Raw genomic sequence first — 14,628 nt, forward strand, 5'->3', positions numbered from 1 at the left:
TGGCATTCAATTTATACCCAGAGATGGAGACAAACACACACAACCAAAGACAGTATCTGCAACAACTTTTTAAACCCTTCGTCGTGTGGATTAAAATTAATTTGTCATCTTAACGGGAAGATATGGACATCCTATCAGTTAGCATCACAGTGAGAGCAGACAATGTTACGAATCCATGTGCAGCAACAACATTCATTTATTTGTTGCGGCCCGCAACGAAAGAATTAAGGCCGCCACAAAATTATTATTATTATTTTTTTTTAATTAAATTTTTTTTTTTTTTGTCCTGTCCAGCTTCTCAGGCAAATCATATAGTTGATGTAGATGCCCATATCGGCTGTTCAGATTTACTTTACAAAAGAGAAGTGTAGGATCAAGATTTTTGGAGCTCTTTGTTCAGTGGATCAGATGTTTGATGAAGCTTTGTGTCTATCTACCACCAGTACTGTTTTCTGTTTATTTGTTACTGACTGTGGCAGGACACCTCTGCTTCACTTTATGTTGCTGGTAAATAATATGGTTGTAGTAGTAGGCTAAAGTTAAATTATTTAGTATGCACTAATTAAAGGGGCAGAGCTTTAAGAGACATTTTAGCTTTTATATTTTTATAAGATATATTTTTTGTAAGAACCACAATTAATAAATATATTTCAGTGAATAACTTATTGTTCAAATCTGTATATAAATATGTACATAAAGTGTTGTAATTATATAGTAAAATGGATGGATGGATGGATGGATGGACGTTTAAAACAAAACTGTTATTAGTAAGTATACATTTTTTGAGCCTTTTTAGAGAAAATCATATCATTGTAGTAAATTATGCAAATTACTCGATGATGTCATGGTGACCACACCCATAGCCACACCCCCACCGCCACAGGTATCTTGGCAGTTTATGGGAAACACTGGACATTGTACAGTAAGTGATCATTTTATTATGTTTATCTTTTTTTTTTTAGCACTTAGCAATAACGCTACATGATGCTTAGTCTTTCACTAAAGCTGCATCTGTTGAGCAGAGCTTCTAAAATTTGTAGCTCATCCTCCTTATATTCAGGATCAAAAATATAATTTTCTGGGCCATCATGTGTCCCAAAGTAATCTTTATTGGCTCCTACAAAGTCTGCATGATTTGCATTGTTGTTGGTAGGGAAGGGATATGCTGTTCCTACTTTTACGTCACCCGATCACATGACTGGCTTCCTCCTTATCTCTCAAAATGGCTCGGGAATCTCCGTGAGATTGACACTCTTGATCATATGTATTTACTCGGGAACGTTGTAAGTCTTTTGGTGTCATGAACTAGATGTATATGATTAGAGCTGCAATATAGAGGCAACTTGTTTTTCCACTCTACTGGTACTTTAAGGCATCATGGGAGTGAACACAACGTACTATCACACAGGCAACACTAGTTGAGATTCATTTACATAAGCAAGCACATAACTGCATCTGCATTTTGTCGCACCTACACACACACACACACACGCTTGTGGTAGCGCAACTTGACTAGTGCAAGCAATTATGATGTCACACTGAAGTTGACATTTTATTCCTTTGTAGTTACTATGTGATTCCCTGAAGCTTCTCTGACAAATGCTGTCGAAATTACTGAGTACATTCTTGAGTAATGGAGTGCGTTCTGCAGCCGTGTAGTAATCTTAAACTCTCAACTACCGCAGATTCTTCATATTTGGTTTCGGATCATTTAAAGCCATAGTCTTCAACTACCTCTTTTAGAGTTTAAAAGTAAAACATGCATATTTAACAAAATGAGTGATTCTGAGCACAGGGGAGCCCTACGCTGACTTGACATGGGGGCCGGGGTGCGGTGGGGATTGCTTTGCAAGCAGCTTTGACCTGAAATATCAGGGGGTTAAGGAAAGAAAGGAAAACCAGAAAAAGGAAGGAGGAAAGCCTCACATACCACAACTCCCTCGTCTTACAATTGTATTTTTTTTCTCTCGGACGACCTCATAGTACAAACTGCTGCCAGACTGCATTCTTCCGCTGTGAGCAGACAAAAAGGAAAACCTCCTTTTCAGTCACAAATACACTGTGGCGAAAGGACTTCCTGAATTAGCATGCTGTTAGAATGTTGTTGATCGTACGGATTCACTAGTACAAGTAACGGCAAAAGTCCTCTGGGGTTACCTCGATGTTTTTGTGCGCATATGATTCACTTTGCAAACATTACATTAGGTAAGAACAACTAAACCACAGCAATAAGAGTCTCTGTCAAGAATCAGACGTATCATAGGTTTGCTTTCCGGCTTTAACAAATGTACCTCTATGCCCACCGCCAGACAGCGCACTTGTGCCAAGCCCTGCGGTCGAAAATCTCACCGACTCGGGGTTCCTCTAATATTCATACTTGCATATCTGAGACCACAGAGAGTCGCATGTGCTGCGCAAGTGTTTCCTGTTTTGGGAAAAAGCCACATCCACAGTGGGTGCAGTTCTCTCGACCTGTGTCTCTTGGACCACAACTGCCAAACACATGTCAGGGCATTATGAGAATGCTGAAAACGCTGCAAGATTGCCAGTTTGTAGTGCATAGCTCACCTGTTGCACACTTCAATTCCCAGCCATATTGAAAATGTCCCACATCTTAAGTACGACTCAAAAGTCTCACTATAGTGTAATAGAAGTAAGTAAAAACAGCTTTCATGCAGGAATTAGATGGTTTAAAAGAGCTCAAGTAAGCCTTACTGGGAACACAATAAGTGAGAGTGTAGCTTTTATGCTAAAGAGCTGCATTTATCCACGCCTGTCTCCAAGAACTATACACGCTTTTGCCGTTTATTTCAGAAAAACGTTTTTAGGTGTGCATGGGGCACTTGTAATGTGGCTGTACAATATCCAGAGAGATTAAGTTCCCATTTCCAAAACCGAAGACAATTTATGAGAAACGTCTTTGTTGGATCAAAGCGAGCATTTTCAATTGAATGTGAAGAATATCAACAAGTACAAGACTGCTCGAAGGTTAGTTCGGTAATCAAAGACTATAAAAATGGGACCCATAACCTCCCTGCTTGGCACTCAGCAACAAAGGGTTGGAGTTGGGGGTTAAATCACCAAAATGATTCCCGGGCGCGGCGCCGCTGCTGCCCACTGCTGCCCACTGCTCCCCAAGGGGATGGGTCAAATGCAGAGGACAAATTTCACCACATCTAGTGTGTGTGTGACAATCATTGGTACTTTAATCTTTAATCTTAATCAATAGTTACAGCTTTAAGTCCATAAATACAAAGGATTACACAATTTACCGCATTTTTCGGATTATAAATCGCTCTGGAGTATAAATCGCACCGGCCGAAAATGCATAATAAAGAAGGGAAAAAACATATATAAGTCGCACTCGAGTATAAGTCGCATTTTTGGGGGAAATGTATTTGATAAAATCCAACACCAAGAATAGACATTTGGAAGGCAATTTAAAATAAATAAAGAATAGTGAACAATAGGCTGAATAAGTGTACGTTATATGACGCATAAATAACCAACTGAGAATGTGCCTGATATGTTAACGTAACATATTATGGTAAGAGTCATTCAAATAACTATAACATATAGAACATGCTATACGTTTACCAAACAATCTGTCACTCCTAATCGCTAAATCCCATGAAATCTTCTTCCTCTGTGTCACTTCTAAACAACTCTGCCAACTCCAAAGGTAGACAATGCGCTGCTTCCTCTTGACGTTTTCTGCTGCATATTTCACTACGTCCAGCTTGTAACCTGCAGTATATGATTTCCTTTTCGGTGCCATTTTTGTTCAGCCCTTCTCAGTTTTTATAAGTTATCGCCAATGTTGAAATGATCCATTTTCATAGGTACGGAAGTAGTAGCAGGTAGCATCTTTTTTTTCACAATGCACTTCTGCCATGACCCGCCACCGCCAAATTTTTATTGGTTGACGTATGTGTGTGACGATTGCTGATATACGCCTAGCCTAGTCTCTTACGTGAATTAGATAAATCATATTTGATATTTTACGGTAATGTGTTAATAATTTCACACACAAATCGCTCCAGAGTATAAATCGCACCCCCGGCCAAACTATGAAAAAAACTGCGACTTATAATCCGAAAAATTCGGTACTGATCGTCGATGACGCATAGGCCTACTGAAGAAATGTATAGTTTTTTTATGATTGGTAAACAAAAACTAGCTTATTGTAGAAGATATTTGCTTTGTCGATGCAACATGTTTGTAGTTACATGCCTACTGAAGAAATGCATTGTTTTTTACATAACTTCTCTCCTATAATGTAGCTACCTATCAGGTTGTTTAGGGTTAGTAACAAATTTACCCAAAGTAATCTATTTTTCCTGTTAAATTTGAATGTGTAGTCCATGTGGCGGCTGAATGTTCTGCATTGAGCACCAACACTTTGCATCAACATGCACATTACAATTTCCTGCCTTATGAAACACAAATTCATGTACTGTATGTGTAGCCTTTGGTAAAGTAGTTTAGCACCCTCTTGGGTGATAACTGCGGCAGATATTCAGCAGCCAAGAGGAAAGATATACTAATTTTGTCTGAAATGTGAGCAAACAATCTTTCGCAATTTTTTTTTTACAAAAATGTGGCAAAATCGGCACTTTAACCCCTTTTTAAAACATATACACTGCAACTCTGCACTTGTCCAACAAAACACACTATGTCACATACAACAACATTGCATAAAGGAGGACACACACTTTAGCAAAACTAGCATAGCTATGTGAGCTACAGTGCTAACATTACACTCACATTTTAACAGCAACATCATGCTAGGTTAGCCTATTTGCTACCGACAGACAAAATGATCACACTAATTAACAACTCCGACAACTGTCGCTGACTGACCAATAACTGGCACAGCTTCAGGCTTTATTTCAAGATGTGTATGAAAGCCTGTTTTTTTTTTTTCAACAATTCTGTCTACGACTTATCTATCTATGCGTGGGTCAGAGTTGCTACCATGTCCATGAGGAAGGATTTTTTCCTTCATGGCCTCATGAAAACCCACAACATCAAGAGCGACCGCTCCTTTCTCAAAAATGAAGCACACAAGTGAGAGCGATGATTGAGTTTTCTCTTGTTTGGTGATCATAAACAGGCTCTGGGAACACGACTGTTACATCATCATCAGAAAGTAAATTTCGCAGAATGGAATAGTTTTGAAAGGAGCCAAAGCAAATAGGAAAAGGTGATGGTAGACACAGGCAAGGTTACGTTCAAATTTCATGGGGTTGGAATCCTGCGCAGTGTAAAGATTGTGTAGAATTTGACGTGTTTTTCACATGTCAGCCTCAGGTCCTCGCACCACCTTAACACCAGGCTGAAGCTCGAGTTCGAAAACACTGATTCATCAAGTCAGCCATCTGACAAGAGTGCAGCCACGCATCATAGCATGTTAGGGCCGAGGATAGAAGATGCGTGAAGGCTAAAAATGAATTGTGATGACTAAGGATGCCATGCTTTTAACAGCAGCCTGTGGTTCGGGATGACTGAACACACTCGGTTTTAAAAAGTAAACAACTAGATGTTTTGTCATCGAGTAAATGCTGACAATGAAGCAGTGTAATAATCATGATGTGCAGAAAAAAAATACTAGATTTTCTTAGGCAGCAGCCTTCATTCTAAGACCAAGCTCCAATTAATGGTGCATTGACCACCTGCTTATCAATTCATCATGATTTGATTAATTTCGCTGTGCACTAAAACAATGAAAATGTCTCAATTCTGTTAAAAAACGCAAACACTCTTATTTTTTTCATTACCATAAACAACTTCAAACATTTTATACATGAACTATAATCAAGACTGTCTCAAAAGTCCTATTTTAAAATTAAAAAGGAAGTGCAAGTGAAAGTGTGCTTGTATTGCACTATACCATCACTGCAAATTACATTAAGGTATGTTTTCATTCAGTGCAAAAATAATAACAGTATATATGTAAGCATTTTTTCTCACTCTTATCACAGCGATTTTATTGTGAAGGCCAAAAGTGGGCTTTTAATTTTTCAGGCGGACTTGACAAGAGTGCTGTGATGAATGGAGATGAAAATGAAAAATAAAGGAATATAGTTAATTTTATACCATGTGAATAAATATTGCAAAATTTAAAATAAATGTAAAATACATTGATCCATAATCGATTAAATCAATCATTTTTCTCAGCCTTGCCCAGATACAACTATTTTTTAAACTTCTGATACAATACTGACATTGGAGCCTTGAGTATTGCCAATACTGATCCGATATCAGCACGAAATCATTACTTTGTACTGTGGCATGTTAGAAAAGGCTTAAACAAAATTTAATTATTCAAACAAAGAACAATATTCGGTATTAAAAAAAAACATACATGTATTTATTATTAACCAACTGGAACAGACTTGACTTGAATACTGTCTAAGTTGAAGTAAAGTGGTAATCGTTTTTTGTTCTCTAAGTCAGACTCATGACTAAGTAAGTTGAATGATGCTACTGGATACTTTCTAATATGCCCCTGTCCTCGGAGACTTTGTGTGTGTGTATACATAAGATGTTACTACCACTATAATCATTTGATACTTCTTTAGTGACAAATGTGGTGTTTTATAAGGACACTTATTCCGCATGTCTAGCTATTTTGTGTTTAACTGCTAGCTCCTTGTAGCCTATAACCTACCATGTTTACCTCTTGTAAATAACTTGACTAAAATACAATAAAATACCAACAATGGGTGCTTATCGGAGGACATTTATGTTAGCGGGCTGTTGAGCTTTGCACAAGTAAACACGCCGCTGAACCGCCTGTATCAGAGCGCTTACATCAGAGATTTTAGATGCAAGCCGATATAATCCTAGACATATTTTTCTGCTAATATCGGACTGATATCACGATCAGACAAGGACACCCAACTTTATCATAAACGCACAATGCTTGCACATTAAATGTGGCACCTGTACAGCTTAAGTTTTCAGTAGTTAAAAAAAATGTATTCCATATATTACAGATAAAAGCCAATGTGACTAAATTATTGTTGTTGTCCTCAGGATAACAATAATTCCTTCAATAAAAAGTATAAGGATAGACTGCAGTAAAACTTAATTTTCAGAGGGGACCTACCTCAACATCTTGCAGGTTGAAGTCATTCTGATCCTTGAAGTTGGCAGCCCCGGCACTCAGCTCCATGAGCATCTTGGCGATCTCCGGCTTGATGGCCGCCGTCAGCCTGCTGGCCGCCTCCATGACGTGTTCCTGCACGTCCTTCAGTTGCATAGCTGCTTTGGAGTAGTGAGAGTTCCTGAACACGCTGCTGAACAGGTCTGTGAGGAAGGCGCTGGCCCGGCAGAACACATTGAGTGCATCCAGGTACTTGGAGATGCCTTGCTGGATGTCTGCGACCGCAGTGGTGGCGGCGGAGGAGGAGGAGGAGGGTGAGGAGGGAGGCAGGTGGCAGCCGCTGGGCATGCCCATGGGCGAAGAGGCCGAGCAAGAGGAGGCCAAGGAGGCGCTGAGGGTGCGGCTCAACTCAGGCATCTGGTACTGCTGGTGCTGTTGTACTTTCTGCTTGGACCCGCCGAGCAAAAAGCGACGCTTGTAGTCCATTTTACTTTGCTGCGCACTGCAACAATACATAGGTGGTGCACCGGCACCGGAAGATCCTGTTTCTGTTTGGCTTTCCCACAAAGTGCTCTCGACTGCAGCTGAAATCACTTTGAACACAGTCCTGAAACTGTCCAGGTCATGTAAAAAGACAGCTGAAGGATTTCGCCTGCCAGAGGCTCATCTCAGTGTGTCAGATGGAGACCAAAGCGGGAGTGGCTGAGGTCGGAGGGCAACCAGGCGGGCTTGGGAGCCGAAGTGAAGTGCTTACATGCAGCCCAGCTGCAAATCCGTCAGGCGGAGCGTGATCCTGTTCCAGCCTCAAACAAACTAGTAGTGCTAAAACCAGTACTAGAGTCAAGCTTTAAAGTGCATTAGCCTTCCTTCAGAATGGAGCAAAAGATCATTCTTCATACAGTCGACAGTATAAACATGTGTTTGTACATATATAAACCTATACCACACTTCACTAATCAAAGTAGAAAATAATTTCCAAGGTTTAAAGCAAAAATGAGCAAAACAAAACACTGGTCAACAGCATGAAGAGCAAAAGGTTATAAAAGTAAAAAAAAAAAAAAGGAAAAAGAAAAAGATGCTTGATTCTGGTGACGAGGCTCAGGCTCAGGTAGAGACGGATCCAGTCCGTCTCAAGATGCTCCTCTCAAAAGGCCAACTCGGCTCCGTGTGTCCCCTCCCACTGCCGGCTTCCTGCTTTTCCCGTCCGAGAGCCGGGCTGAGGTAGGTGGAACTCGCCGCGGAAAGAAATGTGCTTCCAAATGACGCCGCTCTCTGCGGATGCAGATTACAAGTGGCAAGCGCACAAATGTATCTGTAAGGCCTCTAGGTCATTTCCTAAGAGAGGAAAAGGGCAGAGACAAAGAAGAGGGGAAGGTTATCAACACCTCAACGCCACGGCCATAAACTGAGCTGCCTTTAACACAGCGTTTCTCAAAGTGTGGGGCGCGCCCCACTGGTGGGGAATAGAGACATGACAGGTGGGGTGCGAGGAACGGGAGGAAATTTCACTTTGATTTTTTATTTTTATTATATTCTTTGATTTTTTTTTTTACTATGCTTTCATTTTCTATACACACTGGAAATCACTTTGTGATTCTGTCTGTGAAATCCGCTATATAGATAAATGTAAATTACTTATTTTTCCTGTATGCTTTACATTTCTAGGTAGGAGCGAAAGTTTGACAGACAGCAACAGTAACTAATGGGGGCGGGGCTAAGCGGAAGCTTTGTGAATGGCGAGTCACTTTGCGAGGATTTGCTGTTTTGCAAATACATAAAAAATAGAGCCACTGCTGATGAGCTGTTCAAGATAATGGACAGTTTCCTCAAAGAACACGACCTTAAATGGGAAAACTGTGTGGGCTTTTGCTCTGATGGCGCGCATGGCAAAGTCAAGAAATGGGCTGCAGGCTCTAATAAAAAGGGTTGCGCCAAATGCACATCGGACACAATGTGTCATTCACCGGGAAACACTCGCGTCAAGGCAGCTCAGCCCCGAATTCAATGAGGTTTTAACAGTGGCAGTGTCAAGCCTGCAACCCCGATTTGAAAAGCTGTGCAGTGAAAAACAGGCTCATTGCAGCCACTAATGCTGGAGTACTGTAAAACTCATGTTCACTTGCCCTGTCCTCCTTTTTTGGCAAAGATTGCAAAGTGGCACTTTTATTTTCATTTATTATTGAACTTGATGCAAGTTATAACACTTTTATTTGATTTATTATTGAACTTGATGCAAGTTCTAACACTTTTTTTGATTTATTATTGAACTTGATGCAAGTTATAACACTTTTGTTTTATTTATTATTGAACTTGATGCAAGTTAACACTTTTGTTTTATTTATTATTGAACTTGATGCAAGTTATTTGATTTATTATTGAACTTGATGCAAGTGATAACACTTTTATTTGATTTATTATTGAACTTGATGCAAGTTATAACACTTTTTTTGATTTATTATTGAACTTGATGCAAGTTATAACACTTTTGTTTTATTTATTATTGAATTGATGCAAGTTATTTTATTTGATATTGAACTTGATGCAAGTTATACCACAGCTGCACAGTTATTTTATTTATTATTGAACTTGATTTTATTTTATGTTATTGAGTTTGAATGTATAAAACTTGATGTTACTTGATGTTCGATAAATTTGAAAATGTTAAGCTTGGCATTAGCGTTCTGTTGGGGCGATGGGGGCAGGTGGGGCTTGAAAACTCCCCTTGTCCAAAGTGGGGGATGACAAAAAAAGTTTGAGAACCACTGCTTTAACAGCATCAAAACCATGAAGCTCATATGATCCTAATGAATGTGAAACAAAAGGTGTCCATGAAAATATGTTAAATATTTTACGTTTGAGGACCATAACAGTGAAAGTCAGACATCAGATCTTCCTTTAGAAGATCCAGTATTGACTTCTTTATGATTCTATATTGAAAGGAGGCCCATTTTATCAGAGGGATTGAGAGTAGCAAGAAAACAGACCGTGGAGTGCAACATCCAAACATAAGCAAATGTTAGCATGCAGTGTGTCAAAATACAGTTGTAGTGCTGCCGGCGTTTCAGGTGGCTTGTAAGGTTTGATGCTTTGAAGCTCAATTATTTTTTTCCCTCTCGCGGAATGTTTGCAGAGCATTTGGTGGAAATAGTACCCAAAAAGTCGACACAATCCACGCCATGTTGGTTTACAGCAGTGCTTTTCCATTTTTTTGTGTTATGCCCCTTTTGTAATGCATGGTCCTTTCAGTGATGGGAATTTCTGTGTAAATACAAAGACTTGAATGTAACACCTGATATACCTTTAATAACTCAACTATAGAATACCTAATAACTTAAGCACAGAATCAATGTTTGTGCACGAAGTGTCTTTCACGTAAATCAGTGGTTCTCAATTATTTTCTGTCATGCCCCCTCTGGGAGACCCCCCAAAAAATGTTTGAACATCTCCTGAATTGAAATCCTAATGAGAACCTGATATGTATTTATTCATCGTCACCTCGTATTGTCCAAGAATGAAAAAAGACGCTACTACTGGAAGTCCCTTGCTTCTCAGCTCCACCCCACCGCGCACCCCCAGGGGGGCCCGCACTACTAATTGAGAAGCACTGGTTTACAGTGAACTCAGAAGGAGTTTACAATGATTGGTAGGAGAAAAGCAGTGCTTGATTGTCTTGCCCTAATCCACCTACAGCACAGTAAGAGTAACCTAGCCTAATTAGTGTGTTGTTTTAGTTTTAAAGGTAATCGGGTTTATCGGTATGATGTCATAATTCCTCTATTCAATATTCATTGTGCACCTTCAACCTAGCGATTTTGTTTGTTCAACAAATGCAGAGACAGGTCATTTAAAACTTTTTTTTTTAAGAAAATGCATTCATAAGTGAATTCTGATGTGTTCTTGACCTGCATAGAAAACAAAATGACTTGAGCCCCAGCCTAATAAAATGGTGGGGGAATCGTGAGAGTTTATTTTGTATGTCATGTCTTGCCATGTATTCTCAACTGTTAAATACGTTGCCATGGCGTATTTAGTCAACCGGTACTGGCTAAGATCAGCCATTCAATATTATTCCCAACGATTGACCAAAATGGTACTACAATGATACTAGGTATATAACGAAATGAAAATTTAAATTCACGATTATTGTCACGAAAATGATCACGGTTATTATCATCACGGTACTGTTTAATATGCTAAAAAAGTACTCATACACACCTATAATTAACTTATCTAATAAGTTAAATCTGTCATATAATAATATTGGTGTAGCTACTTAAAGGCCTACTGAAAGCCACTACTACCGACCACGCAGTCTGATAGTTTATATATCAATGATGAAATCTTAACATTGCAACACATGCCAATATGGCCGTGTTAACTTATAAAGTGACATTTTAAAATTCCCGGGAAATATCCGGCTGAAACATCGCGGTATGATGACGTATGCGCGTGACGAAGTCCGAGTAACGGAAGTTATGGTACCCCGTAGAATCCTATACAAAAAGCTCTGTTTTCATTTCATAATTCCACAGTATTCTGGACATCTTTTGCAATTTTTTTAATGAACAATGAAGGCTGCAAAGAAGACAGTTGTAGGTGGGATCAGTGTATTAGCAGCGGACTACAGCAACACAACCAGGAGGACTTTGTTGGAGCGCTAGCCGCGCTAGCCGCTGACTTCACCTTGATTTCCTACGTCTCCGGGCCGCCAAACGCATCGGGTGAAGTACTTCGTCCTTCTGCCGATCGCTGGAACGCAGGTGAGCACGGGTGTTGATGAGCAAATGAGGGCTGGCTGGCGTAGGTGGAGAGCTAATGTTTTTAGCATAGCTCTGTGCAATCCGGTTGCTAAGTTAGCTTCAATGGCGTCCTTAGCACAGCATTGTTAACCTTCGCCAGCCTGGAAAGCACTAACCGTGTATTTACATGTCCACGGTTTAATAGTATTGTTGATTTTCTATCTATACTTCCAGTCAGGGGTTTATTTCTTTTGTTTCTATATGCAGTTAAAGCAAGATGCTATCACGTTAGCTCGTAGCTAAAGCATTTCGCCGATGTAAAAGGCACTGAATGTCCATTTCGCGTTCTCGTCTCTCATTTTCAAGAGGATATAGTATCCGAGGTGGTTTAAAATACAAATCTGTGATCTACAATAGAAAAAGGAGAGTGTGGAATCCAATGAGCCAGCTTGTACCTAAGTTACGGTCAGAGCGAAAAAAGATACGTCCATCGCTGCCTCTCAAGCCATTCACTGTAACGTTCCTCATCTACGAATCTTTCATCCTCGCTCAAATTAATCGGGTAATCATCACTTTCTCGGTCCGAATCTCTCTCGCTCCATTGTAAACAATGGGGAATTGTGAGGAATCCTAGCTCCTGTGACGTCACGCTACTTCCGGTACAGGCAAGGCTTTTTTTTATCAGCGAGCAAAAGTTGCGAACTTTATCGTCGATTTTCTCTACTAAATCCTTTCAGCAAAAATATGGCAATATCGCGAAATGATCAAGTATGACACATAGAATGGATCTGCTATTCCCGTTTAAATAAAAAAAAATCATTTCAGTAGGCCTTCAATAGCCATATTTTAATTTGAGTGTTTCAGTATTTTTTCTGTTCTTTTATTTTGTGAAAGTTTGTGGGTTTTTATAATAATGAAAAACCTGCGCGTAACGTCCGTTTTTTTGTGGCGTCACACAAATGTACTTCCCGTTGTCATATTCCTCGAGTATCTATCGATTTCTCTGTCTAAGAGAGCACAGCGTTAGTTGCTCAGACAGTAATATGTTTATACTGTGTAGGGTTAGATTGAGAAATGCTGTTTTTCAAATGGGGAAAGACGTTAATGTCTCTTGTTTTAATGTAAGCATTCAAGCTAGCTAGTGCCAACTTGCTTCTCCCCTAAATTAACAGTGTCACTGGGCCGTGAGTTTATAAAAGTGTTATCAATCACAGTTTCACGATAGCTTTCATTTAGAAAGGTAATACTAACCCTGGGAAGTTTTATTGCGGTAATGCGGTTTATCATTATACCGTTTATCGTTACATCCCAAGTAATATGTACTGTGGTGAACTCGGTATTAAAATATTAGTTAAGATGTGCAGAAAACTGCTGTGACTTGAAGCTTCACATTTCTAGACGATGACCGCGTGCGTCTGTGTCAAAGTTGAGCAGCTGCAAATGACCATTTTTTCCAAGGAGCCATTGTTAGGACGACACTGAGCGACACATTGTAACAGTGCTCACAATCGTCTTACTCAAAAAGACAAAAGCCATACACGGCTAGTCTTCCCTACTGGACTATAAAATGTGTTTGTCATTCCCACAAGTCGTGGTATAGCGGGAATCACAGTAATCGTACGGTATCACACATTTTTGTTATTTGAACAGTTTCCGTCACAGCAGCGCTATCAGTCTGCAAAACAGACTTTGCTATCTGGCAGCACCGCGCCGGAAGAGTCTGTGTTTTGAGATGTAGACTAACTTGCACAGGGTGGTGGGGAACACAGTGCCATCCCTGCGAGCTGCGAACGGCGTGCCTTCCATTACACACTGCATCCCGACAACATTCTGCTGACCTTCGGACCTCACTTCCTTTCCCAAACAGTGTGTGGCGCTTCCAGCCTTGTCTGTCGCCGTGCGAGTGGAAAAAAGAGGGCGGCGGGAAACTGGTGACCTCAGCATGGAGGGACAAAAGTGACGCTCTGTGCGCTTCCCCAAAACAGAAACGCAATTCACAGCTGCACAATGTGCGCTTACATGAAGGGAACAAGCAAAACTTGAAAAAGTTTGTATGAAATTACAGTATTTTTCTACAATTGTATATGGGCCTCAGAGGTACCACAATAGTATATTGGAAGTGTGCTGTCCAAAATCTAGCCTTGATGCTGGAATTTAGACCATTTAAAAGTGAGTTTGTGGGAACATGCCATTTTGTGTCTGTAGCATTAATGCTAATGGGCTATGTGGCTATTTTTACATGCCATATATCACATAAAACAACATAACATTAGGGAGTAGTATACAGGACAAGAAGACAACCATTTATGATAGGGATGCACAATAAATATTGGGCATATAGTTATCGGGCCAACGTGTGGAATTATGATGTTTTACAGATACATTTGATAACATAAAAAATAACTTATATAATAAAAAAACGCTCCATTGAGGCGAGTTCTCAGTTTTGAGAAGCAGTATTAGCTTGAAAAAAACAAGACCGGCTTTTGATTTTACAGAATGTCCTTCCTCGATGGTGTGTGGGTTTATTTAGCGAGGAGTGGGTCAGAGGTGCTATCATGTCTATGAGAACGGATGGACGTTCTTCATAACGTCATTAAAAGCAGCAACTTCAAAAGCGACCGTTTTTGTGCCTCTTATTTCAAAAACAGAGCAGACAAGTGAGGGAGATGATAGATTTTTCTCACATTAGGTATTCATAAACTGGCTTAAGGGACACATTAAAAGATTTTGCATAAACGGGGACCACGCCAGCTTGTAATTCAACATTTTGCCAAA

General features: G+C 39.9%; 1 protein-coding gene across 1 annotated transcript in view; it reads right to left on the minus strand.

Annotated features, from left to right (window-relative positions):
* LOC133631312 (granule associated Rac and RHOG effector protein 1-like) overlaps nt 1-14,628 on the minus strand; it is a 70,211-nt gene that overhangs the window by 35,842 nt on the left and 19,741 nt on the right. Inside the window, exon 2 of the mRNA XM_062023497.1 lies at nt 7,115-8,446. Within this exon, the coding sequence (XP_061879481.1) occupies nt 7,115-7,627 (513 nt within the window). The 5' untranslated portion in view covers nt 7,628-8,446. The remainder of the gene's footprint in view (nt 1-7,114; nt 8,447-14,628) is intronic.

This window comes from Entelurus aequoreus, linkage group LG02, assembly GCF_033978785.1.
Source record: "Entelurus aequoreus isolate RoL-2023_Sb linkage group LG02, RoL_Eaeq_v1.1, whole genome shotgun sequence".
NCBI lineage: Eukaryota > Metazoa > Chordata > Actinopteri > Syngnathiformes > Syngnathidae > Entelurus > Entelurus aequoreus.